This window comes from Mycotypha africana (assembly GCF_025528875.1).
Source record: "Mycotypha africana strain NRRL 2978 chromosome Unknown BDF20scaffold_3, whole genome shotgun sequence".
Taxonomy (NCBI): Eukaryota; Fungi; Mucoromycota; class Mucoromycetes; order Mucorales; family Mycotyphaceae; genus Mycotypha; species Mycotypha africana.
Window position 1 is genome coordinate 372,117 of NW_026515727.1, and position 25,016 is coordinate 397,132.

General features: G+C 37.9%; 9 protein-coding genes across 9 annotated transcripts; 6 read left to right on the forward strand and 3 right to left on the reverse strand.

The window, feature by feature from the left end:
* Positions 1–1,186: 1,186 nt before the first annotated feature.
* On the forward strand, positions 1,187–1,396 carry BDF20DRAFT_816979 (GATA zinc finger-domain-containing protein; the record flags this gene model as incomplete). The annotated part of the gene is made up of 1 exon (XM_053077212.1): positions 1,187–1,396. A coding segment is annotated over one exon (210 nt), but the record flags the coding sequence as incomplete, so codon positions are not given.
* Positions 1,397–1,648: 252 nt separating this feature from the next.
* On the forward strand, positions 1,649–1,807 carry BDF20DRAFT_791702 (uncharacterized protein; the record flags this gene model as incomplete). The annotated part of the gene is made up of 1 exon (XM_053076201.1): positions 1,649–1,807. A coding segment is annotated over one exon (159 nt), but the record flags the coding sequence as incomplete, so codon positions are not given.
* Positions 1,808–4,214: 2,407 nt separating this feature from the next.
* BDF20DRAFT_816576 (armadillo-type protein) lies at positions 4,215–5,764 on the reverse strand (the record flags this gene model as incomplete). The annotated part of the gene is made up of 2 exons (XM_053077166.1): positions 4,215–5,494; positions 5,587–5,764. The coding sequence occupies 2 exons, from the start codon at positions 5,762–5,764 to the stop codon at positions 4,215–4,217; spliced, it is 1,458 nt and encodes a 485-aa protein (XP_052937858.1).
* Positions 5,765–9,710: 3,946 nt separating this feature from the next.
* BDF20DRAFT_857724 (uncharacterized protein) lies at positions 9,711–11,113 on the reverse strand. Its single transcript, XM_053080370.1, has 3 exons — positions 10,724–11,113; positions 10,115–10,499; positions 9,711–10,008 (listed from the first exon to the last, which is right to left on the reverse strand). Exons 1-3 carry the CDS (start codon positions 10,915–10,917, stop codon positions 9,982–9,984), a joined length of 606 nt encoding a protein of 201 aa, XP_052937859.1. The 5' UTR covers positions 10,918–11,113; the 3' UTR covers positions 9,711–9,981.
* A 490-nt stretch (positions 11,114–11,603) lies between these two features.
* Positions 11,604–13,986, forward strand: BDF20DRAFT_857728 (putative importin alpha subunit). The gene is made up of 5 exons (XM_053080371.1): positions 11,604–11,879; positions 11,984–12,172; positions 12,259–12,390; positions 12,484–12,675; positions 12,792–13,986. The coding sequence occupies exons 1-5, from the start codon at positions 11,667–11,669 to the stop codon at positions 13,668–13,670; spliced, it is 1,605 nt and encodes a 534-aa protein (XP_052937860.1). The 5' UTR covers positions 11,604–11,666; the 3' UTR covers positions 13,671–13,986.
* A 17-nt stretch (positions 13,987–14,003) lies between these two features.
* BDF20DRAFT_933980 (uncharacterized protein) lies at positions 14,004–15,717 on the forward strand (the record flags this gene model as incomplete). The annotated part of the gene is made up of 3 exons (XM_053084752.1): positions 14,004–14,070; positions 14,197–15,249; positions 15,307–15,717. The coding sequence occupies 3 exons, from the start codon at positions 14,004–14,006 to the stop codon at positions 15,387–15,389; spliced, it is 1,203 nt and encodes a 400-aa protein (XP_052937861.1). The 3' UTR covers positions 15,390–15,717.
* Positions 15,718–15,878: 161 nt separating this feature from the next.
* On the forward strand, positions 15,879–17,919 carry BDF20DRAFT_857733 (uncharacterized protein). Its single transcript, XM_053080372.1, has 4 exons — positions 15,879–15,943; positions 16,006–16,339; positions 16,430–17,583; positions 17,650–17,919. Exons 2-3 carry the CDS (start codon positions 16,289–16,291, stop codon positions 17,549–17,551), a joined length of 1,173 nt encoding a protein of 390 aa, XP_052937862.1. The 5' UTR covers positions 15,879–15,943; positions 16,006–16,288; the 3' UTR covers positions 17,552–17,583; positions 17,650–17,919.
* A 677-nt stretch (positions 17,920–18,596) lies between these two features.
* On the reverse strand, positions 18,597–23,084 carry BDF20DRAFT_833600 (uncharacterized protein; the record flags this gene model as incomplete). The annotated part of the gene is made up of 4 exons (XM_053078660.1): positions 18,597–18,717; positions 18,788–18,934; positions 19,011–20,424; positions 20,504–23,084. The coding sequence occupies 4 exons, from the start codon at positions 23,082–23,084 to the stop codon at positions 18,597–18,599; spliced, it is 4,263 nt and encodes a 1,420-aa protein (XP_052937863.1).
* A 272-nt stretch (positions 23,085–23,356) lies between these two features.
* BDF20DRAFT_857740 (mitochondrial carrier domain-containing protein) lies at positions 23,357–24,990 on the forward strand. Its single transcript, XM_053080373.1, has 4 exons — positions 23,357–23,821; positions 23,919–24,064; positions 24,142–24,697; positions 24,817–24,990. Exons 1-3 carry the CDS (start codon positions 23,788–23,790, stop codon positions 24,676–24,678), a joined length of 717 nt encoding a protein of 238 aa, XP_052937864.1. The 5' UTR covers positions 23,357–23,787; the 3' UTR covers positions 24,679–24,697; positions 24,817–24,990.
* The last annotated feature ends 26 nt before the right edge of the window (positions 24,991–25,016 follow it).

Here is a 25,016-nt window from a genome sequence, read left to right on the forward strand (position 1 = left end):
TGCATCCAACTTCCGCACAAATCTCTCTGCTCTTCTTGCCACGCAGATTTATAACAAAAGTATGCACTGCGGCTCTTAAAAGCTTTGTCTTGTAGAAAATGAGAAACTTACCTACGCCGACTGGAAGTTTTGTCCTTGACCACGTATTGTACAGTAATACTAAAATTGTATGAACATGCATTCACATTTGAAAAATTATAAATGGTATGTAACTGTACAGAAAAGAGATCGTTTCTTTATTTGATGTTGAGTTGTAGATCAGAGTATTGACTACTGAGCGCAGATTACAAGCTTATGTTTCCAATACCAATCTCATTGATCTTTGACTTTATGGAAACTTCCACAATAAGTTGAGACGTGTCTTTTGTACAATATGGTTATCTTAAGACTTCAAAAGTTTGAAAGTATCAATTGAATAATTATAGAACTATCTACGAGCAAGAGGTGGATGTACTGTTGAGTATAAGACCTTGATTAGGAATAAGACGGAGATCCAGGTCTCTTTATATAGGAAAATATTGAACGGTTAATATGCTCATCAGAAGGTGGGGTTTAATTCTATCTGATAAGGATTTTTTATTATTATGATAGGAGTAAGTACGCAGGAACAAGGAATCTATGACTATTCAATAGAGTCGATAGAGAGAAGCAAGTACTTTTTATTGACATTTGCTAGACTTTGTAAGAGTCATGTTTCTTCAACATTCCATTGTCACTATTAGTTTCCGAACGTTTGCACGGGGATGGAATGATCTAAGATCAAAGGCAAAATGGAAAAAGGTGGGGTGGGTGGCCGATCTCGTTTACAGATGAAACCCAGCCACCATAGAAATTGAAACTGAGATTGAAGGATCCGTATAATCATTTACAATACAAATATACAATCAATCAAACTTCCGGACCATCAAATGGAAAAACGTGCAGCCCTTTTTCATCCATATCTCGTATCATTTTTTCCTGCTTCTTGGTTCTTCTTCCCTTATACCTTTTTCCATCAATTTTCTAAAAAAGAAAAAAAAAAAAACTCTGCCTCTGTATGTTATAACATTGTAGACAAACAGAACAAATGGTTATACCTCAACGTCCTTTTAATCCTTTACATCAACAAGAAAATATCAGTCATCGTTCTACTACCAATACGTCATTGGATGATCATGCTGCTTTCACTTCCACTAATAGTTGTACAATGACAGCAACAGCCATTAACTCAACTCAAACCACTTCAACAACGCATAAAAGACAACGTAGAACCGATACCAGCCAAGAAGTCTCTGCGACAGTGTGTGCTAATTGTGGCACAACCACAACACCTCTATGGAGAAGAGCACCTACTGGTGAAACTATTTGCAATGCTTGTGGATTGTATTTGAAAGCGCGTAACCAATACAGACCACCAACACTGAAACGTAATCATAGTAAGACAGCAGCAGCATCTGCATCAGCATCAAGTACGAGTAATAGCCAACAAAGAAGTCAACACCAACATCAAGACCGCAACACATCACATCATGCTGTTTTAACAGGTCAACAACCAACGAATGCTCCACCGGGTAGTTGCCCTGGTGGTGGTCAGTGTAATGGTACGGGCGGTTCTGCTTCGTGTGAAGGCTGTCCTGCTTTCAATCAACACCAAGTGAACCGTCAACACAGCTTAATTTGTGCTAATTGTCGTACGACAACTACTCCCCTTTGGCGTAGAGATGAACAAGGAAATACGATTTGTAACGCATGTGGTCTCTATTATAAGTTGCATAATGTACACCGACCTGTCAGTATGAAGCGTACAGTGATTAAGAGAAGAAAGAGAGTGATTGTCACTACAAACACAAATCAATTGGATGACGATGACGATGAGGAAAAAAATGCTGAAGAAAAAGTAACAGCAGGACAAGAAGAAGATAATGATAATGAGCAAGATGAATTGGAGTCTACTTCGTCAGAAAATAGCCAAACTGACAACCCTATTGAAAGAACCAACACTATAAAGGCAAAATCAGGTGTAGGCAATCAGCCGCAGGTGAATGGTAACAAAAACAACTCTAATGCTGTTGTTGGTACTGAGATGGATGATGACGATGACGATGATGATGAGGAAAAAGTAAAACAAAAACTACACAAATTAGGTCTAAATGCAGCAAATATGAACAAAAAGCGAAAATTAGGGCATAGTCAACCCATAGCCCGTCATCCCAAGAAGAGTAAACCGACTACAGTATCGCCCACAGATGCTATCGACAGCAAGCCGAATCATGTCTCTTCATCATCATCTTCTGCGGTGCCGCCTATTGAAGACTATGTCGAGCCGAAAAGGAGAACTTTTGAAGAACAAGCATACCACATGGAAAGAGATAGACAGCAACAGCAACAACAACAGCAACAACAACAGCAGCAGCAACAGCAACCTATTCATCAAAGATTATCACCACCGCCTAGAACACCGCCTTACCATCAGTCAAGAGTCTTACCTTCTTTACCACCACCCCCACAACCACCGCCTCCGCCGTCTCGAGCTTCTTCTTTTTCAGCTTTCACGAAAAGATTTGATCCTTTATATGACTATCGATCTACCCATGCCACAACGACACCTTCGCCGCAACGCATAACAACAAGTGCATCACCTCAGCCTTACTCTCCTTCAGTATCTGATCAAAAGGATTTAAATCTACCTCCCATCGTTCCTGCTACCGCCTCGGGCACGACGTCTACACCCTATCCTTCCATGAATATGAATGCTAATAGCAATTATCATGGACAAAGCAACCCAAATACACACACTGCACCGACAGCAGCAGCAACCTATAATAACAATATGAAGAAATCGAACAATCCTTATGAAGATTTGGCAGAATTTGATGAAGCAATGACGCGGTTGGAAAGGTTGAGAAGACGTATTTTACCAGAACAAGGTAAAATTCTTGCTACTTTGACAGATCAATTAGAAGATGTTGTGGGTAAAGCGGAGACTATTTTAAGGGAATACAGTGATCACAACATGTACACTATTACTACTACTACTACTACCACGAGTTCTTCACACTATAAAGACAGCAACAGTATTCAATCTATGAATAGCAGCCACTATCCGTCCATGCCATCTTCATCATCCTATTCTCTTGGTATGCATTCGTATCATCGACCCTAATCTGCATATTGAAAGAAAGAAGAAAAGTAATACCGATTGTCAAACCTCAGCCTAGATTTTTTTAATGTACATACATATACACATTCGCGTAGTTTATATGTATCCCTTATTTTTTTCACCTCTTTTTTATGTATATATTAACAGAGAGAGAGAGAGAGAGTCTGTGTGTTTCATACCTGCCCTCGAAATCAGTGTATAAACGACCTTTTTTTAATTTTCTGTACCATGAAATAATACTTTCTGAAGACAATATGATTATTGTTAACACCGATCCTTTAACATGAAATAAATGAATTGCTGCTTAGATCAGATAAGGGTAACCATTTTTTATCCTCAAAACTTAACAACGACAACGGGAGAAGGCCCCTCTCCCAAAAATATTAAATTTTCCGTTTCCGTCGACTTTTTTTTTTCTGGGTCTAATCAAGCAAAGGGAATACATGTTATTATTATTTGCAAATCGCGTGACTCTTTTTAGATCTTAAGGAAAAGAAAAACCATTATTATCAACTGCAACAGTTAGAGTATGAAAGTTCGAAAAAGGAGAGTCATCCAACAGATGAAAGCTTATTTCTTTTTTTATTATTCCAATGGAACGGTTTTTTATAAGATAAAAAAAGGAGGGAGAGAGATAAAAAGGTTACTATTGATTGCAAAATGTATTTAAAAGTATATGTAAATATAGAGGAGCAACTGTCTATGCTCTACCCTACAGATGTATAGATATATATACTGACGTTGGTAAGAAAATGCTAACTTTTTTTTCGGGTCTTTTTTTTTTGGGCGTTTTTTTTATATATGTGTATATATTAAAAAAGGGGGAAGGGACAGGTTGACAAAGGGGCAAATAGTATAAAGAGATGGGCTATTACAAAATGGGATCATGATTATTACACAACAAAATGAAAAGAAAAAAGTATTAAAATGGAAGAAGAACACAAGTTGAGGATATTGTTGGAACAAAAAAAAAAAAAAAAAAGGAAAAGAAGAGGAAGTGTGTGGACATGAGAGAAAGAGAGTGAGAAAGAGACAGAGTCTATTACTATGCAAAAGTATACTTGTATACAAATGTTTAAAAGAAAGGAGAGAATTGATATTGCTGATGATGTTGATGTTGTTGTTGCTGTGGCAGATGGAAAGGAGTTGCTGATACGAAATCAATATCGTTTGAGTTCATTAAAGGATGAACCGCAGTAGCAGATGCTCCTATTGTACCAGTGTGTTGCTCTACTGATGCTTGTAACGGGACATGTGTTGCTGCTGAAGCTCCTGTGATCATGCCGGCAGCATCTGTGTACAGAGTGGGATGCTGAAGATGATGAGGATTGTTATTACCATTGCTACTCGTCAACATATAATTGTTCAAAGTCAAGTGGTTAAGTGGACTGTTATTCGTCATAGCGAATGGAGATGGCTGTAATACATGTTGTTGTTGTAATAAAAGTAATGGATGTTGCTGTTGCTGCTGTTGCTGGTGGTGATGGTGGTGGTGATGTATGTGATTCGAATGCTGTACATTTGAAAACTTATTCGTTTGATGGTCTCTATTTTGTAACTTGCTCTGAATACGCTTACAGTAAGCTGTATTCCGAATGGAAGGCAACAAAGGACGAATACAATCCACCAACTTTTGATATTGAAGGTCGTCGGCAAAATCTAATGCTGTTTGCACGACGTAATTAGCAAACGAATCCTTCAATAATTTCTCTAAGCGAGGTTTATCCACGACCATTTCATCGATCAACTGCCGACGTGTGTCTTCTTCTGCTACACGAATGCATTTCTCAATGACGTTGGAGCTGTATTTTTGGACAGAAAGCTCAGCAATATGGTTCAAGAATTGTCGGATGAGTTGATCAGAAAACTGAGCATCGCCTAGTTCGAGGACGTATTGCACGACGTAATTGCCATAAGGGTCTTGAACAAGCGTGAGTGCGTGTTGTATGATCACATCAACAAGCTGTTTCTTTTGGTGGTCTGCGGAGTAATCAATACAGCGCTGCAAGACACAACAGCCATGACGATGTGTAGCTACTTCGATACAATAACGGCTGACAGAATCGTAAATGAATTGCTTATTGTGATGAGAGAGTTTGTGAAGACATTTCTGAACGACATGGTTTCCGTTGATGTCCTTGATAAGGGTTACAACGTTGGGCGCTAATGCTTCGATTGTTTTGTTGATTTGTTCAGGAAGAGTGAGGAATTCAATCATTCTTTGAACTGCTCTTGTACCATGCATATTAAGCGAGATGGGAATGATGGCTTTCGCGACTTGTTCGACAATCAATGTACGCTGTGAGTCAGTACAATATTCCATCATTTTCTGGCATAGATAATTTCCAAAAGGATCTATAGGTAAATAAAAAAAAAAAAAACAAAAAGGAAGAAAGGTTATCCAATGTGTTCAAGAGTCCTTTTCTTTTTTTCTTTTTTAGTTTTACCTGTCATGAGTTCAACGAAATGGGAATAGATTTGCCTAAAGATGATATCGCGATGTTCAGGCTTTTGCCTTTCCTCTAGTTTTTTCTGAAAGAATCGACAACCATATTGGTCTTTACAGAGAGCATATATATCATCCGCTACATCTTCCAACTGAAACATGGCAAAGCGATCCTCCATTGTCAAGGCCAGAATACTACCATTGTTAGCAGGTGCAGTACCAGCAGAAGTAAGTGTGTTTGAGCTTGTTCTACGTGAAATAATATTGCTTTCATTACTTCCTCCGCCTCCTGGTCCATTCGCGCTGTGCAAATGTTGCTGCTGCTGATGAAGATGATAAGGATGAATTTGTAAAGAGTTCTTTCGACTATTTATAGGGGAAGGAGGTTTGCTAAGGCTGTTATTACTACCACTATTATTGGTGGTCAGGGAGTTATTATTCGAACCATGATGTCTCATAAAAAGATGTGAGGCCAACAATGACGAGGACGACGATTGCAATTGTTGTGGTTGAGGAGTAGTAGATGAAAAGAAATATTGATGATGAGGATGAATACCCATCGGTGTCACCGGACTGCTATTACTACTATTACTATTCAATAGCGCAGCGTTTTGAAATGTATGCTGCTGCTGTTGTTGTTGTTGTTGTAATGCCAATAGTTCATTTAAAGCCACTGCTGTTGACGAAAGTTGATGCTGGCCTCGTTTGTGAATGATGCCTGCATCCAAACTTCCTCCACCCATACGTCTTGCTGTAGAAGCCAAATCAGGGTTAGAATAAGATGCCGATAACATTTTCTTGTTATCTAATAAATCCAATCTCTTATTGGTTGGATTACTATTATAAGTATTCAATAAATCAACCGAAAACGTGCGTTGTTGTTGTTGTTGTTGTTGTTGTTGTTGCTGCTGCTGCTGCTGCTGCTGCTGCTGATAGTATGGTTGTTGTGTTAAAAGGTTGTTATTGTTGTAATAAGAAGAAGAGGAGGCGCCCATAGGACTCATTGCACCGGTTGTAGGAGTTGCATTTGAAAAAAGGGAATCTCTTAGAGAAGAAGCAGTAGAGGAAGAATAAAGATCAACAGTATTGGCGGTAATGTCACCCACGCTACTGCGATGCTGTGTTTGATATAATTGGTCAGAGGGTGTCGTCAGCGTATACGTAGTACTAAGATTAGGTGTACTTTCGCGTCTCAGTAATTGTTGATTGTATTGTCGCATAAATGGATTTTGATGACCCGCAGCATTATTTGTATAACCTTGATTTTGATACTGATGCTGTTGGTAATCTTGAGAAATAGCTATTTTTACGAAAGTTTTATGTGAGTCAGTCATTCTCCATAAACGTTTATGTCAAATTGATGAGTACATTCAAACATACAGAAAGAACTATTACGAAATAAATGCCTGTCAATGGATTGAGGGGTAAATGTATTTTCCGAGAACAAGTGATGAAAGGCAGTACTGGTAGAGGGAGCATTGTTATTATTTTTCTCTGTTGCGGCTGTTGTTGTTGTTGTTGTTGTTGTTGTGGTAGTACTTGAGCTACTTGCTGTGGTTGTAACTAATGATTTTGACAGACACGAAGAAGATGATGTCGTATTTCTATATAAGTTTAAAGCAGAAAAAATGAGTCCTTTTGCAAATTTGAGCTTATGCTATTTTTATTCGTCTGTTAGAAAAAAAAAAAAGTGCGAGACAGACAAACAGACAGACAGAGAAGCCCCCCTTCCCACATTGGCTTTTTGTTACATTTCAATGCCCATTCACATCATCTACAGAGACACGTCCCCCTTTGTTTTGTTGTCGCCCCTTAATTTTCCTTTCTTTCTCTACTTCCTTATCTCAGGAACCATCCAAAATCGACCATGATGACTTACGTGTTTATTAACATTTCCTCATCATTCCTACTATCCGTTATAGTTAGACTTGCAATTTGTTCCTGAATATCTTGCTCGAAATCTTCATTGCACTCGTCTTTGGATAGCATTGCAGCTGTAGTAGTAGTAAGAGTAGTATTGGAAGTATCTAAAGGTGGTATACTATAATCACTATTGTTACTAGGACTGCTGCTGCTGTTGTTGTTATATAGAAAAGAGGATGTGGGTTTTGAAGTGGTCCTGTGCAAAGACAATGGATGCTGTTGTTGAGGTTGTGGGCTATAATCCAAGATCATTTGCTTTCCAAGCTACTAATAATTGAATACGCACAGAGACGGACACAGAATAAGAGAGAGAGACACAGAAAGAGATAAAGGAAGCCTATGATAACAAAATATTAAACACAAAAAAAAAAAAAAAGAAAGGAAGTAAATATCAAAAAAATAAAAAGAAAAAGAAAAGAATTGAAAAAATAAAGACAGACCCTCTCTTGCCCTGTCTTTGTCTGTCTCTCGCTCTCTATATAACAAAGTTTATATTCATTAAGGGGTAAAATGAATTGTTTGGTTTTTTATTTTTATGCGTAGGAGATCGTCTTTGTATTTTTTCATGGAAAAAAAAAGGGATCATCATCACCGGGAAAACTACGAAGTGACAGACGCAGAAGGAGCAGTGTGGGGTTTCAAAAAAAAAAAAGGGACGCTTGTGCGATAGATATGTACATACCTTAATATACCTCATTACACAGGACAATCTTTAAGTCAATGTTATGACCTTTGATTAGTGCAATACAGATTCTAAATATGCACAAAAGATGGTAAGCTACCTAGGTAAGGAGAAGGAAATGGCCCTATACATCCATTTCTGGAGGAAGGGTTGCTTTTTTTTCAGATTTCTTTGGTTTTATGAACTCCAGGAGCCCTTAGGTTTCAAGGCTTGTACAACGGTAAGGCTTTTTGCTCTATCAAAAATGCTGATATGGAAAAGATGACTCATGAAATTATCATAGAGTAACTTATTGCTACAACAAAAGGCCCCCTTTCTTTCTTTATGGATTTGGTCGGTAATCGAATAATTCAATGCTTTTGATCTGAGACATGGTCTGTTAACAATCCAGCATCATTTATGCACATCATCACAGGATAACTCCCCCTCCCATCATACAAACCAAAGGCCGGTTTACCAGCATTTGAACATAGAGGAGCGACGAGCTGTTGAGTATGATCAATGTTTCTCTCCTTCTCTATACTCCTTCTACGTCCTTTTGTCTATAAAATACACGCCTTCTTCAATCTCCAACAGCACGCTGTGAGGTATCATCACAGAGATGTGAGTAGCTTTAAATCCAAAACTCATCAATAAAGTCTTATAGTTGATTCATCCCAAGTTGAGTGTAACTTCTTGCATGGATTGTAACGTCATTCTTTTGAAGATAAAAAGAAACTTTCAACTTTTAGTTACTCTTCGATCATCCCACAAAGACCGTTCCTTAGCGACAATGTACATGATAGGCTCCGTGATACTTGTTAACAAGCCTTTTATGGACGTTACAATCATGTTCTATTTTTTTTTTTTTTTGTAGCTTACAACGATAGCATTTGAAGCCTTTATGTTATTTGCTTCGATGGTGGAGGGGGTGGGGGTGCGGACGCGGCTGAATTGTCTCCTTTTATTGTTATTATAGGCCATGAATACTATGCTTGTATATGTGGAGAACTATAAATAGTATATGTCACTTGAGCTTACCTAACAGGGCACTCTATGACAATAAAGCTATTATTCAAAAAGTTCAATAATGATCATTCTTATTCTATGTTTACAATAAATTTCAGTTCAAAGCTGGATTACATCTTCCAAAATGCTTGACAAAAATAATGTAGGATTGTATCGTGACAGTATTGACGTTTGTTATTCGGCACTGGTCTACCAAATGCTGCTGCTTTTCTCGGAATGGCTTCTTGATAACAAACATTGTCAAACCGTGTGATATTGTCATTGTCACAAGGCTACGATATCGGAAGGAGATTTTAGCAGTAGTACGTGGTCGAACTGGCCGAAAGGAGTCATTTGTTTCAAACTATCTTTCTTTTTATAATAATATGAAATGCACATTGAATGCTCTAGAAGGACAGAATATTAGTGCTCAGCTCTACAATCGCAAAGGTGAATAGCAAACTCTTCTTTTCTATTGTCAGTATTCACAGTAACTCTCGAGAGCAAACATCCATTGACTAAATGTATATTACAAGCAGGTGAACATTTTTTTTTTTTTTTTTTTTTTGTGAGTTGCTCAGGTTGCCCCTTCAATACAACTTATTTTGAGTGTTTGTAAAGCAATAGGTATTCTGCTTTTCTTTCTTTTTATCGCCCTCTGTATATATTAGTATGTGTGTTATTCAGGATTTCTGAATGGTGTGAATGTGCATGTATATATGACGTGTTTATAGGTGAAGAAGAATATGTTTATTTTATGTTTTTGCATATTCCACAGAGTGGAGAACCCCTTATTCCTTTTATCTAATGGAAATCTGCGGCTTTACCAGTCTATAAAACAGAAAAAAAAAAAGGTTAGAAAAAGCAAATCAAGAGCTGCCCTCGTCTCATCCACTCGCTCTTCCATCGCCCAACAAAGAGTTCAGGCAATACTTACTGTCAAGAGCCCAACGATAAGACCGAAAAGACCAAGAACAGAACCGAAAATTTCAACAACCAAAACCTTTACAAACAATTCGGGATTCTGAGCATCAGCCAGAGCAGCACTGGATCCGGTAACGCCAACCGAAAGACCACATAATAGGTTGCAAACACCAACCGTTAAACCACCCCAAAAGATAGCATGTCCAGTGAAATAGTTGGACGTGGTATAAAGGTTTTCAGGAGGCACATCTGCTAACTTGGCTGAATAAACAATGGCCATGATGACACCGTAAATAGCAACCACTTCACAGAAAATAATAGAAATTAGATTTCTACTTTGGATACGAGGTGCTTTCACTGCACCACCCAATAATGCAGAACCTGTAATAAAGATACCCCTTAAGTGTATTATAATGAACATTTCGGATGAGTCAAATTTATTTCTCGTTTTCATAGAACTAACAACATGATACACAAAGGCTCATTTTTTTTTCTCGTCGTCGCGTTCCTTTTCTCTGCACAGCAACTCAAGTACATCCACATCACGTTTCTAATTCCTAATGCTTCATCCCAAACGAAGGCCATCACGAATGGAAAAAACGAATAAGAATAAACTACTTACCAAGCAGCACCTGCAACAGATAAACCAATACATAAACCCATACCAGTCAGGGCCCAAGCATAAGGTGAGGTTTCTTGAAGCACTTTACCAGGATTAAACTGTTCACCAGATCCGGTAAATAACATATATAGTCCAACAATGGTCAACACGCATGTTGTAGCAATGCTGTAATAACTGTAAAGTCCTAATGCCATTTCTGTATTTTGTTGGTTCTGCCGCTTCTTTTCTTTTAAATAAAATTAATCGCTGTATCTAAGGGTTGCTGTTATAAAATATTGACGAAAACCTAGCCGTTTTTCGTTATTGTGAAATGGGTATGAAGTGATATAGGGGAAAACGCTAAAACAAAAAAAAGGCAAAGAAATGAGAGAAACGTTTCAAAAAAAAAAAAGTCTTTTGTCGGACTTCCCAGCAACACAATGTCTGCATACTGATGTATAAGAAGTATAAAATAATTGCCCCTCGGAAGCTTGACGAAGTGTGTTGTTTATCTGTTATATGCATATGGTACGACGAAAGCTTTGACATGTTGAGTTTTGGCACTTTTATTTATTGAACTGCTACGTAGAAAGAGCATGTGAATGTTTTTATCCGTTGTGGGGTTCTGTCAATCCTTGTCAGGGCCTTAATGCTACTACTATAACATGTAGACCTCAACCATGACACCAATTGATATGTCCACAAAAGTAAGTAGGCTCTATACATACTACGATAACATTATGGCTATTCTCTCATGTTCGCGAAAAAAGCAGAAGTTACTATTTTATTATTCTGTAAATTGAACTGCTGACATTGAAGTCGCGGCCCCCACCATCACCAGCACCACCAAAGTACATCACAATTTTTTTTATTTTTTTTTTTTTTTTTGCCCTCTTTTTCTTTCTCTTCCCTTCTTTCGCCACATCTTCAAACCCTCAAATACCTTTTTTGATCATTTTTTATTATGGATCAACTCAACGATTTTCGTCGTAATGCTTACAAAGAACGTAGTCGTTTCAAACCAGAAGAAGTGAGACGTAGAAGAGAAAACACTCAGGTTGAAATCAGAAAGCAGAAAAAGGAAGAAAACTTGGCCAAGAGAAGAAACTTTAACAATGCGCAACTATTGGATGATTCTGATGACGATGATTTAGATGAGTTTAATCAAGATGTTGTGGTAAAAAGTGTTTATTAAGCCGAAATAATATACTAGCAACGTATTTATTGATGTGTTTCGTTTCCCTTGTCATCATTGGAAAAAAAATATTGAATCTAAAATAGCTGGGGACAACATTACCTGTACTCGTCAATCAAGTTTATTCAGCAGAGCATAATGACCAGCTAGAAGCTACAGCTCAATTCAGAAAACTATTATCAAAAGAAAAGAACCCACCTATCAAGGAGGTTATTGAATGTGGTGTTGTTCCTCGGTTTGTAGAATTTCTTTCTTCACCAGACAGTCAATTACAAGTAACGTCATTACGTTTCATAAAAGACATTGCATAGAGAAGAGGAAGAGAAAGCAAAAACTCATCTCTATACTGTCCAACTTCTAGTTTGAAGCGGCTTGGGCATTAACAAATATTGCTTCAGGTTCACCTGAACAAACAAAAGCAGTTATTGAAGCTGGTGCTGTGCCTCACTTTATTCACCTGTTAAGTAGTCCTGTTGCGGACGTGAAGGAGCAAGTAAAGTATATGAACTCAGTTCACAAGCGAAAAACAATTGAAAAGCAGATTTATAATAGGCGTGCTCACAAAAAAAAAAAATTACGTTTATAGGCTGTATGGGCACTTGGTAATATTGCTGGCGATAGTCCACAATGTCGTGATTATGTGTTAGAATGCGGTGGACTTCCTCCTTTATTAAGTATTTTTGAAGTAACCGATACTAAATTATCCATGCTACGTAATGCAACTTGGACATTATCCAATCTCTGTAGAGGCAAGAACCCTCAACCGAACTGGCAATTGGTAAAGTGATGATTACAAAATAATTTTTTGAAAAGTAGACATGACACAGATATATGCATGATCAAAAATTGGTGCGTTGACCAAGCTAATTCGATTGTATCATTTCTTCAAATTAGGTTGCTCCTGCATTGACAGTCTTGTCCAAGTTAATCATGACGACAGACGAAGAAATATTAATTGATACCTGTTGGGCCATTTCTTACTTATCCGATGGTCCTAACGAACGCATTCAAGCTGTTATTGACTCTGGCCTTTGCAGTCGTCTTGTCGATCTTTTGAGCCATCCTGCCACTACTGTCCAGACACCTGCTCTTCGATCCGTAGGCAATATTGTTACTGGTGACGACAACCAAACCCAAACTGTCATTACAGCGGGAGCCTTGAGTGCCCTTTATCATCTTCTCAGCAGTCCCAAAGATGCCATTCGCAAGGAAACTTGCTGGACACTTTCCAACATCACAGCCGGTAACACGCAACAAATTCAAGCCGTAATCGAGACTGGTCTCATTAGCCCGCTCATACAAATCCTCGCTCATGGAGAGATGAAGAGCAAAAAAGAAGCCTGTTGGGCTATCTGTAACGCTACCTCTGGTGGCCTTGACAAACCGGACCAAATCAGATTTTTAGTGCAACAGGGATGCATCAAACCCCTCTGTGATATTCTACAACTTCTCGATAATAAGATCACCATGGTTGCTTTGGACGGTTTGGACAATATATTGAAAGTAGGCGAGATGGAAAGACAAAACTCGATCGATGGCATCAACCCTTATGCTATTATGGTAGAGGAGTGTGGAGGCGTAGAATATATTCATGCTTTACAACATCATGATAATGGAGAAATTTATAAGAAGGCATATACTTTGATTGACAAGTATTTCAATGGAGACGAAGAGGATGATGTAGAAGGCCCTGATACAGATATGATGGCTAATGGAAATAATCAATTTATATTCCAACAAGAACAGGCTCCTCAAGGAGGATTCAACTTTTAGTTATTGAATATTTGTTGGTAGTCTTTATGTCGACTCCTCGTTTGCTCTTTTCTCTTTAATATCTACTCTTTCTTTCTTTTTTTATAATTCATCATTATTTTTTATATTTTTTTTTTCCCTCTCTCCATATCCCAAATGTATTTTGCATACACGAGAAACACTCTTTTTTATTTGAACGAAAATTAACAAAAAACAAAAAAACAAAAAACAAAAAGAAAGCCAAGTTCTACTGATAAACAACCTAATAATACAAGCGTTGTGGGCTTTTCTTTATTTCATTTTTTCTTTCAGTTTATTCCAATTTATTTCTTTTTCCTGTACGTTTGATCCATTATGAGTCAGCTCTCGCGTTTATTAACAAAGACTTGCGATTACGCAATCATTATTCAAGTGAGCAAAGGTAAAATCCTCTGAAGTATACAGTTCCTAAAGTTGTGTGATCAATCTCGCACCATTAAAAAAAGAAAAGAAAAAATGAAAAAGCCAGAATTATTCAATTACTGTTTGTAAATACTCTACACGTTAGTTCGCCTTTCAACAACGCAAAGAGGAAGCAAAGTAGTAGTGTCTGCCGAAATGGACCTAAACCTACCTGAAACAACCGCAATTAACAATTCCAACACTTTAACCACAGGCTGTTTTAAAGTGGGCGCCAACGGACTTTGCGACGTAGATACGCCTCTCTGTTATTTTCTGTCCGAGAAAGAATTCTTCAGACTCTGGAAAGAGAATACTACCGTTCGGTTGCATGTGAAAAAGCATATCAATGCAGCTACCGAAGCAGAAGTGGCAAGGTTCGATATTGGGTTATCAAGCAGTGAAAGAATCACTGATGAGACAAGTGAAGGCAGAATAGATAGGATCAACCAATATTTGGAAGTGTATGATATTTGGCATCAGCCTACAGTGTCATCATTAGACACTGCAATTCAGGAGCGTGCATTAACGCTTCAAGCAGGAATTTTTTATGCAAACATGTCAAATCTCACGTATACGAATGTAGTTATTGATAAACAAATGGCTGCTGCTGGTGGTTTTCCTGTCACAGCATCCACAGCTCATGATATTCAAAAATCATTAATTACTGAACAACGATATGAAAACATGATTGAATCAAACGGACGACAGCATGAGCCACAAAAGAAGTTTCAGGGCCATAGCAACAATAACAAAATGAATTCCATCATGCTGCCTCTGTATGCCGCTATGAAGAAGTGCAACAATGCTATCTTTTACAAGGGAAGTAGAAATCGATATGGTAGCATCCTTGATTTTGACAGCACTGAAGTTTACGCAATCCTTCGTACCAATGAAAATCTTCTTCCTTCATCACGACTGTCAAACTTGCATACAAGTGATGGTACAATTGCTGCAACCACGAAGGTGCAATCAAATGTGTCCTACAGAAAAACAAGACAGAGAATTCACAGCACGTATTCTAAAATGGAAGATGAGACTGAAACGTGCTCTAAGATACTATGGACACTGGTGCCTATGTTAAATTGGCAACTGCAACGATTAGATCAACTTCCTGCTACGACTTGTTCTCTGAGGCAAAGACACATAAACTTTTCTTTAGGTTATTGAGGGATTGATAATCTTTTAATCCCTCAATAACATAAACATTTCTTGTTAGGGAAGCTCTTCCAGTACTGCATTTTGAGATACTGGCCGCATATAGTACACAATAACAGTCCTGGTTCTTATCCATTCATATGAAAATTTTATTTGAAGAAATCATCAATAATCTACGTCCGATCTGTACACAAAAACCTTCTCAAATAAATTATGGTTGCTAATTAACTTTGCATCCAAGCCACACATAGATAAACTATCCAACAGAATTGTTGTCCAAGAACCTTGAACAACGGAACCAACAAAATTTTCCGCTGCGTTTAATATTGGTTTTTGTCGAGTTTTTCTACAGCAGTACATCTGTTCGTTGCTAGGTTGTTCCAGCAAAATCAACAAGTGAAGGGAATTACCTTTTTAAACAGCGGAAATGTGGGGAAGGAAGCAGTAGAGCAACTTTAAAGATGAAACGCGCATTAACCAGTAAAAATAGATTGCTCAAAACGGTCAAAAAGTAAAACGAGTCTTAAGAATATCTTGCTTTTAGCTTTTGCGCTCTCTGGAACTATTTTTACACTTTGAAATTCATGGTAAAGAATAGCAACAGAAAAGGAGTGTGTGCAACTCTTGAGCAGAATGAGCCGGTCATTATGCGCAAAATGTATTTCAAACTGCGCATAAAAAAAGAAAAAAGAAAAAAGGTATACGAAACAGTATAAATGAGGAAGTAGGAAAATGTTAAATTCCGTTCTCCATTTCATAGCTTTTTACATTTGAACAATTCTTTTACACTTTTCATACAAGCAAAGCATCTTTCTCAAACAACTTCTCTTTATTTAAGATACATTTCCCAAAACAGAAGTTTTCATTCTAAACGGCTTTTTATCTTTGGCGTTTGCATTTTACAAGACAAAAGCTCCTTTCTAAATATCAATCCTACACGTCCTCGTATATAATTTTTTGGACGTAACCACATTTCATTTCAAGTACTGTTATAAACCAAACTCTCGTCTAATAATATTGCTACGGTATAACATATCCATACCATGAGAGCACAACTTTGGTTTGCGATATTTATGCTCACATTCGCAGTCCATGTAAGTAGATAACACTTTGATTTCACAGACTTAACGTGTTAGATCTTATTCCTTAACAATACAAGACGTTAAATTTTACTTTCCGATTAGGTTCAAGCCTCTGGATTTGCAAATTTTCCCCAGAAATACTCATCTACCAGAATCAAAGAGATCAACAATGTTGATTACCCACACAGTGCACATCGTAAAAATTCAGCGGCATATAACTTAACTCTCGTGCCTCGCTTCTTTGAGTACTTGTCTTATCTCAAGCGAAAGGCTGAGGAAGCCAGTGTAGAATACAATAATAACGAACACTCGCGCCCCTCTACTCTATATACTGTTGAAGATATTATATTTACTGTAACTTCCCGTTTGCCTTCCTTCGTTTTCCCTTCTTGCATTTGGAAGCAAGATTCTACTACGCGCAGAAGGGAAATCAACAAGATTTTCCGCAAAGCTCCTATTTCCATACGGCCTCACTTACTCGACGTAAAGCAAGAAACCCATGCCTGGACAAAGGATAGCGCTTCAAAAATCAACAAGCAATACTTGTCCGCTACTCTGAAATCTCTTGATGCCCTACGTATTCAATTGGAGGACATACTGAATCAAACACATGCTATAAAACCTCTTGACAAGTCCGTTGATAATGGTTATATGCCCCAAACCCAGGAAAGACTCTCTCACTATAATGTGGTCAAAAAAATTGAACATGAAGTTGCACAATTATTGAAGGATAGCCATCGTAAATATGCTCAAACTATCAAGTCTATCAACAATGATTTCAACGACCTAGCCATAATTTCAGGAAAGCTTCGTCGCCCACTAGAAAGTATCCGCCATGATACACTTCTGAACACTGACTTAGCAAAATCCGCTCTAGATGATGTCCTGCGCCAAGGCTTGCATCATCTTCCTCAAGCCCTTTCTACCAAATTAGCACACTACAGGGAGCATGGAAATGAATACATCAGCGAAAGTCTTCGTGAAATCGTCGATGACATCTGCCGACAACTGCAACTGCACGTTAAATCTGCAAGCCCAACATTTACAAAGATTTGGGACAAAGCTAGCATTGAAATACATCAAAACCCTGTCAATTATGAATTCTGGTTTGATACTCTTAGTGAAATCAGAAGCGCTTTTCAAGAGTTAGGAACAACTGTTCTACGAACACAAAAGCGGACGCTGCGTTCACTTATAAAGTCGTATTGTACTTGTGGTCTCTAACGTTTTTCATCCCTCCTTCCAATCGTCTAAAAGTAAAATTTGCCTGCATATTTGTCATAATCTTGTTATATCGTCTATTTGTCCTGACCTTTTATTAGTCTTCCTTTCCAATACTCATATATTTTAAAGTATCATGTAGGAATACTATTTGAAGAAAACACCGTTATTATTTAAAGAAACACTCGGTGCGCATTGTACTTTCATTCCATTTCCATATTTGCCATATGGAAGTAAACTTTAACAATTCAGAAAAGGGGGAACAATAAATGACGTGAAGGTCTATATAAACATATTTTTTGCGATAAAAACAGTAACAGTTAAACGTTAGTGTCTAACTTTTCATAAAACTGATCATTAATTGAGTTGAATTGTGGAACGTCCAAAATTGAATGAGGTAGCATAGCAGTTAAAATCGATGTTGCTTTACTGTGCCGATTTATGGACTAGGCAACATTCTTAAGTTAAGATAATTCAGGCAAACACATAATCTGAACTTGATCTCTGATCAAATATTTTCCGAAAACAAGTACTACCTGTGCGCATTGTATGATCGTTTCTATTGACACTCGAGCAGATTTAGGAATTCGTTTAAGCTATTTTATTAGTCCCATGCACCATTTTGATGCTTAGTTGTATATGGCTGGGCGTTGAAGTTACGAGTAAATTACATAGCTCGAATAGATACCATCAAAAAGGTAAACCTAAGTTTGGGAATGAGCTATATAAAGGCCTGAATTATCGATAGATTCATAATAAGGGTCATATGTGAAATCAATAAGTCAAACTTACACAACGTAGATTATAATCATCAATATTCTGGAAAATGTAACTTATTGCGGACGGTAGAAATGCGGATTTTACTGTTACAAATACCAAAACCATTTAAAATAGGACAAATGTATACAAGTTTTTTAAACTAGATGATGGTGGAGTAGGGAGGGGGAATATAGTAACATACGAAAATTTAATACAGAATAAATATATACAGAAATGAATGTGGGCTAGATAAGAAGTTTAGAATGAACAGTAACAAATAAGCAAATATTTAAACGAGGCCGAAACCTTGAGTATTTTCGATTGCTGTTATCAGCCTTTCGCGCAATTTTTGCTTCGTGGCATATTCAGGTAGTAATAGCCTGCTAAAACAAGTCAATGCGGTGGGTAACCTATAAACGTAATCATTAAGTATTAGACAACCAATAACTGATATCTAGCATTAATATTCACGCTTCTCACCTGTCACTATCAGGACCATTCCTTTGAATATAGAATGTAAGTTCCTTCAAACCGCCTACAGGAACCCGATCACTTGCTGTGACAAAAAGCAAGAGCTGTTTCTTTTGTTCATGCGTCAAATTATGGTGAACAATAGACCAGAATTGTCTATGATTCGCATAAGGAGAATAAACAAATAAGTAAATATACAGATATCGAAACAAACTTTGTCACTGGATATTACCTGATAGTAGGGTGATCCGCACTATAGCCATCATCGTACTCTGTGACGCTCTCCAGTTCGGCCATGTTTAAGCTAATCGCATCAGGACCTTGGCGAAGACCACAGGCAACCATTTCCAATTCGTCAGCTGTTAACAAACAAAGAGCCCGACTGCCTAGCACACTCCACAATCCACGACGTAAAGCCAAGATTTGCTCTTTCTGGGCAGTATACATGTAATAGATACAGTAATCACGCACATAAGCATCACGATTCTCTTTGGTAACTGGCACTGCAGGCTTTCTTTCTGGCATTAAGGAAGTAGTGACTACTCCTTCACCAAACACTTCCATAGAGATATCGTAATCACGACAAAATATATCTTCTACAGTCAGTCCTCCTTGCTCTTCTTCGTCCCAATCTAGCAGTTGGCGCAGACCTTGAGCTAAGAAAGACCAACCCTCTTCTAAATCTTCCAAAGTAAATAGCTGTCCTCTGCTAATCATCACATCTATTATCTTTTCATTTGGTGCTATCATGACCTTCCATAACACTTTGGGAAATTGCAAATTCATGATCACACCATTGTATACAGACAATCCCATCAAAACACCCATCATTTCATATAAACGTGTCCACGAACTGGCGGTATCAGCATGTAACTTAAACCAACATAATCTCGTGCTGTCGTCCTGAGTAAATAAGCCTAATGACGGTGAAACCAACTTTTTGAACAAGACATCAAAAAACTCTTTTTGAACGCCACCTTGATCCATGCCTTCTTCACCGCCTTCGACAAATTTTACTTTCAAAGGCTTTTTCAAATCAGTCCAATGTTGAGATAGTTGTACAAAAGTATCTTGAACAAAGTGTTCACGGCGGATTTCCAACAGCAAATAAGGGCAAGTGGCACTTCTGAGAACAGATTCTTTGTCACGGAAGAAATTCGCCATTCCGTTGTTGTTCGAAGAAGCTCCACTACCGTTATTAGAGTTTGCTGCTGCTGTTAATAGTTTCTGTGCATGAATGAGGAGAGTATGATTGACACAGGCATCCTCGTATTCTTCCGACATTTGAGACATGGCATCCATAAGGACTATTTTTCGTTTGATGCGAAGAGGTAAAATGAACGGATAACTCAGCCATGAAAATCGATAGTCTTCAGGAGTGAGAGTACCGGTTTTACTATTGTGAAAAGGTGATGAAGTTATTGTAGAAGATAAAGATGTAAATAATCGGTGGTTGTTAAGCGAGGCAGGTTTTGTGGTTGGCAAGAGAAGGTTTGATCGACGATTTGTTAACCCTTCACCGTATAATAGGACTTGTTTCCAACGGCGGAATTCAACTTTGAGATTGAGTTTGCTACAGATTCTTTCATTGTAAAACTTAGGTGGTGAAATAATGGGTGCGCTGGGTATCTTCATATTAGCGTGATCTAATATAAAAAATGGGTGCCTTAAATGTTAGAAGACTGCTCCTCAAAGACTGTGCATTGCACACGTATTTTAACTTACATATAAGCTCAAGGCTTTTCAAAGCAATTACAACATTGTCTTCTAATCCATGTTTGTACGGTCCTGCTTGAAAGTGGTCCGAGAGATAATCTTGAGCAATCTTTACTAAATGTTCCACTCGAGAGGAATCCAAACCAGCAATCATCTCTACTAACACCTTCCTCAGCAGAGACTTCTTTTCGTTTCCAATCTTACTGAGGACTAAAAAGGCTTTATGGTTCAATATAATGTGATTTTTATAGACAGCAGTCGATAACCGACCAGTTGCATTCGCATTTATATTTTCATCTTGCTTCTTGGAATTGACACCAGTAAATAAAGCTGTTATTCCTTCATCAGGTTCATCGAAAGGATCAATATCAATTTGGCTGTTTTCTTCCTTCTGTTCACTCTTCTCCAATCCATATAACATCTGATCACAGCATCTCATCCATTCGAATACTCCTATGATAGAGCGGCCCCATTCAATAATCGTGGTATGAATGCCTTTATCATATTCCGCGTCTGAATCTGCCTGTGTTCGACTATCTTCCTGGTATTCTAAAAGTGAATCTAAATTTGCGAGCATCCGATCAAGAAGTGTCTCAGAACTATTGGAAATAGTTTCAACTAACTGTAGTTGCCATTGTTCCTTTTGCTCTTTGATTTTCGGATGAGTTGTTTTCAATTCTGTAGCAAGATCGCTCTGTGTCTGCTGCTGCGGTAAAAAAGCTTGATAGAACCTGTTTAGTTCTTCCAAATTCATGAGTGAAGCTGAAAAAGTGTTTGCGCGTTGTTGTTGCTGTTGTTCTGACAACAAGAAGCTATTACCAATTCCTTCCCAATTTTGAAATATTGATCTACACCATTTCAGAAGGCTTTTCAAGGGAATATCGCCATTAAGAGCTAGTTGCAGAACTCTGGCAGATTCATCTGAACGACTGACACATGTGGGAAGAATGACAAAATAATCCTCTTCTTCGGATTCCGTAGACAAAGAAGAACGGTCTATTAATGTTCTACTACTATCGCTATCATCAATCTGGTAATACGCTTCAAACAAATTCGTAACGTCCTCATTATCGCCATATCCAGTTGGTCTCTCACTTTCTATTTCACCAGCTAAGCTATCTAATTCATCCTCCTCGCTGAGATCGATAATGTTTTCTTTAGTGCTATTGCCATCGAGATATCCTAATAATTTCCAAAACCTTGTACTCCAGCTATTATTCCTATCATTATCACCATTGATAGTCGTACGATGACGCTTTTGTTTGTCGTACTGTGCCTCATTCCTACTCTCATAAATTACTTGCTGTACGTTGATACTATCGGTTCGCTTCTTATCCTTGAGCAGTAATTCGTTATTGAAGAGTCCAGAAAACGGTGAAGAATTAAATAGAGACTGTAAAAATGATTTTGATGTAATCTGTTCCTGACTTCCTTTATCAATCTCTCGCTTTTCGATATTCATTTTCTTATGTTCACTAACTTTTGAGATCGTTTTGCTATCTGATTGCGTTATAGCTGTAGTTGGACACAACCTAGAATCTGGGTTAGGCATAGAGGCAAGTTGAATGGACAGAATTAAGGCTGCTTGTGGTTGTAAGCTCATCAGTCCTCGCCGTCCCGAGGCACAAAACTTATTCTTACAGTGCTCTTGCTGACAGCCTAAGGTTAATTGTTGGTAAAACGCTTTGATTTTTTGTTCATATTCGTTCTTGACTTGTGCGAATCTTTCTTTTCTACAGCGCTTTTGTAACTTCTGTTGATTTGACTGTTTCTTTTTTTTCTTCGTAGGGGTAGTATTACTGTTATCAGCTAATGCTGCTGCTGGAACTGTACTAGTAATTACAGAATGATGATGATGAGGATGATAATCGGGTGTTTTGATGGATGATGCAGCGGCGGTAGAAGAGGGCGTGATATTTGCAGCAGCAGAAGCAGTAGTGTTTATGATAAAAGAACGACTATTGGTTGTTGTGCAAATAGATGGTCTATCATGCAAAATTTCTAATTTGGTGGGCTTAGTAGTATGAGAAGGTTTGGACGCCGTAATAGTTGTAGCAGTGGATACTGAATAGTGAAACCCATTTTTCAGGGACGAAACCGATGACGGTTGTTGATTCGGTTGGTGATGATGATCCTTAATAATGTTTGTTTCAGAGATTTGTACCGGTTTTTTCAAGTTTATAAACGTTGCGCCTGATTTTATTGAAGAAGTTGAAGAGTTGGAGGTCGAAGAAGCGGAAGAGTTTATGGAAGAAGAAGAAATGCGACGGTCATGGACGTTGTGAATGGACGAATCGTAACTAACTACATCATCGTTAGAAATTGAGAGATTAGTAGTGGATGATGTCGTTACTGTTGAAGGCTTCGCAGATGTTCTGTAGTTAATATGGTCGGCTGTATTTGTGAAATCAGCATTTATTGCTGCTTGAGCCTGTTGTTGTTGTATATGTTGTGTTTGCTGCTGTTGTATCTGCTGATGACTGCTGTTATTACTATTGCATATTACAGGAGAAGAAGATGAATCATTATGGTATAAGAATGAATTTGTATTAGATGCGCTTGTCCTTGAAGGGTCTATAAAGGTGGACATGCAATAATAAAGGAAGGAGATATAAAAGAAGCGAAAATAGAACTTTCAGGTTCACACAATAAAATGATCCCTTATTTGGGAGGCTACGCAGTCAGGTTTTTGCGTCCCAGCAATAAAAAAGGCGTCCGGCGATTGGTAGTTCAACGGCGGACGTTATATTGAAGTGGAGACGAACAATATACGAATTGGCTTGTTTTCATCCTTTTCAAACAAAGCTTACCATACATAACTCAGTCCTGCTGCAAAACCTTGCCAGTATAGTATGCCGATGAAAATATTGAAGAACATAACCTAGCCCAGACCTCAGAAAGGCTACAAGAACAATCGCTGAAGCAGATCACACTATTTAGCTATAATAGCACCACTACAAGTATTAGCAGTTTCTGCTATCTAACTGAATGGAAAGTGATAGTTATCAGCATAATTGCAGTAAAACCGTCTATCGCGCTACGCTTCGACAGGCCTTGATGGCCGGAGCAGTGGCAGGAACAGCTGCTGACTCTGTTCTATTTCCCTTAGGTAATCTTTCAAGGGAAAGAAATCGAGCAGTCAAGGAAACAATATTTACTTGACGACGACGATCTGTACCCTATTGACGTTTCATTTGCACTTGCATTTGCTCCGTCTAGATACCATTAAAACAAGGTTACAATCGCAAGGCGGGTTTGCGCTGGCAGGAGGGTTTAGAAAAATTTACTCAGGCATGCTATCTTCTTTTGTTGGAAGTGCACCGAAAGGTAACTCATTGAATGCTGTATATATGACGGGGAGCAATTGAATTGAGCTGAAAATTGACCTTAACTCGCAACTTTTTTTTTTTTTTTTTTTTTGAAGCCGCTTTATTTTTCGTAACTTACGAAGCAATCAAACGACTTATGTATACAACCTCTTCAAATAACCATCAGGATTACCAGCACCAAAATAACCAACAATTACAATCATCTTATATTTATATGACAGCCGCCACTTGTGGTGAAATAGTAAGTTCAGGACAAATCGCACAGAGTACACACAGCTATAAATTTCTTAATTCTAACAGTAATCATTTGTTTACATATCTGCTTGTACAATACGTGTCCCTACTGAAGTTATAAAACAACGCATGCAGATCAATCAATTCAGCGCAACCTACAATGCATTATCGAGCATATTACGAACGGAAGGCATTTTAGGGCTTTACCGTGGATTTCTACCAACAGTTGCCCGAGAAATTCCATTCACTTGCATACAGTTTCCAATGTATGAATATTTTAAATACAAATACACCCAGCATCATGGAAATAGGATAGTACAGCCTTTTGAGGCAGCTATGATGGGATCAATCGCAGGAGGTATAGCTGCAGCTATAACAACACCTTTGGACGTATGTAAAACAAGGATTATACTTTCCACAAAGTCTTCAGAAACAGGTACTCGACCTTATACAGATATAGTGCAAACGATGAAACGGATTATATCAGAAGAAGGACCGAAGAAATTATTTGCTGAAATAGGGCCTCGTGTAATGTGGATATCGCTTGGCGGTACGATTTTTTTTGGCGTTTATGAGAAAGGCTTAAAGACATTCAATGAACTACAATTGTTAGAAAGATGATAATTATTTAAAATTGTGTGTAAGAAGGTTATTTTGAAAAGAATAGATTTGAATCCACCTCTCCTTTCCTTTAATGTAATATTAACATTTACTTGTATTTTGATACACTACTTTTGATCTGTTCATTGGCTTATGAAGTAATGTGAGGACTTGCTTTTGTTGGTTTGATTCAAACTTGTGGAACAGTGAAACAGCTTACAACAAATTCTGACATAAGCATTGAAAACCTAATGCAGCAATGCAGTAAAATTTCAAGATCAGCTAACGATGAAAATAGCACAAGCAAATATGTTGTAACATGAGCTTTTATAAAACATATATATCCCTTTCTCTCCTTT

What these genes read in the sequence shown, in the direction of transcription:
- BDF20DRAFT_857733 (XM_053080372.1), top strand. Translation starts at nt 16,289, where the DNA reads ATGAGAGCACAACTTTGGTTTGCGATATTTATGCTCACATTCGCAGTC. An exon ending in TGCTCACATTCGCAGTCCAT is followed by an intron (nt 16,340 to 16,429) that starts GTAAGTAGATAA and finishes CTTTCCGATTAG; the next exon opens with GTTCAAGCCTCTGGATTTGC.
- BDF20DRAFT_857728 (XM_053080371.1), top strand. Translation starts at nt 11,667, where the DNA reads ATGGATCAACTCAACGATTTTCGTCGTAATGCTTACAAAGAACGTAGT. An exon ending in CACCAGACAGTCAATTACAA is followed by an intron (nt 12,173 to 12,258) that starts GTAACGTCATTA and finishes TCCAACTTCTAG; the next exon opens with TTTGAAGCGGCTTGGGCATT. An exon ending in CTCAACCGAACTGGCAATTG is followed by an intron (nt 12,676 to 12,791) that starts GTAAAGTGATGA and finishes TCTTCAAATTAG; the next exon opens with GTTGCTCCTGCATTGACAGT.
- BDF20DRAFT_857724 (XM_053080370.1), bottom strand. Translation starts at nt 10,917, where the DNA reads ATGGCATTAGGACTTTACAGTTATTACAGCATTGCTACAACATGCGTG. An exon ending in TCTGTTGCAGGTGCTGCTTG is followed by an intron (nt 10,500 to 10,723) that starts GTAAGTAGTTTA and finishes AATACACTTAAG; the next exon opens with GGGTATCTTTATTACAGGTT. An exon ending in TTATCGTTGGGCTCTTGACA is followed by an intron (nt 10,009 to 10,114) that starts GTAAGTATTGCC and finishes TCTGTTTTATAG; the next exon opens with ACTGGTAAAGCCGCAGATTT.
- BDF20DRAFT_857740 (XM_053080373.1), top strand. Translation starts at nt 23,788, where the DNA reads ATGCTATCTTCTTTTGTTGGAAGTGCACCGAAAG. An exon ending in TGTTGGAAGTGCACCGAAAG is followed by an intron (nt 23,822 to 23,918) that starts GTAACTCATTGA and finishes TTTTTTTTGAAG; the next exon opens with CCGCTTTATTTTTCGTAACT. An exon ending in CCGCCACTTGTGGTGAAATA is followed by an intron (nt 24,065 to 24,141) that starts GTAAGTTCAGGA and finishes TTTGTTTACATA; the next exon opens with TCTGCTTGTACAATACGTGT.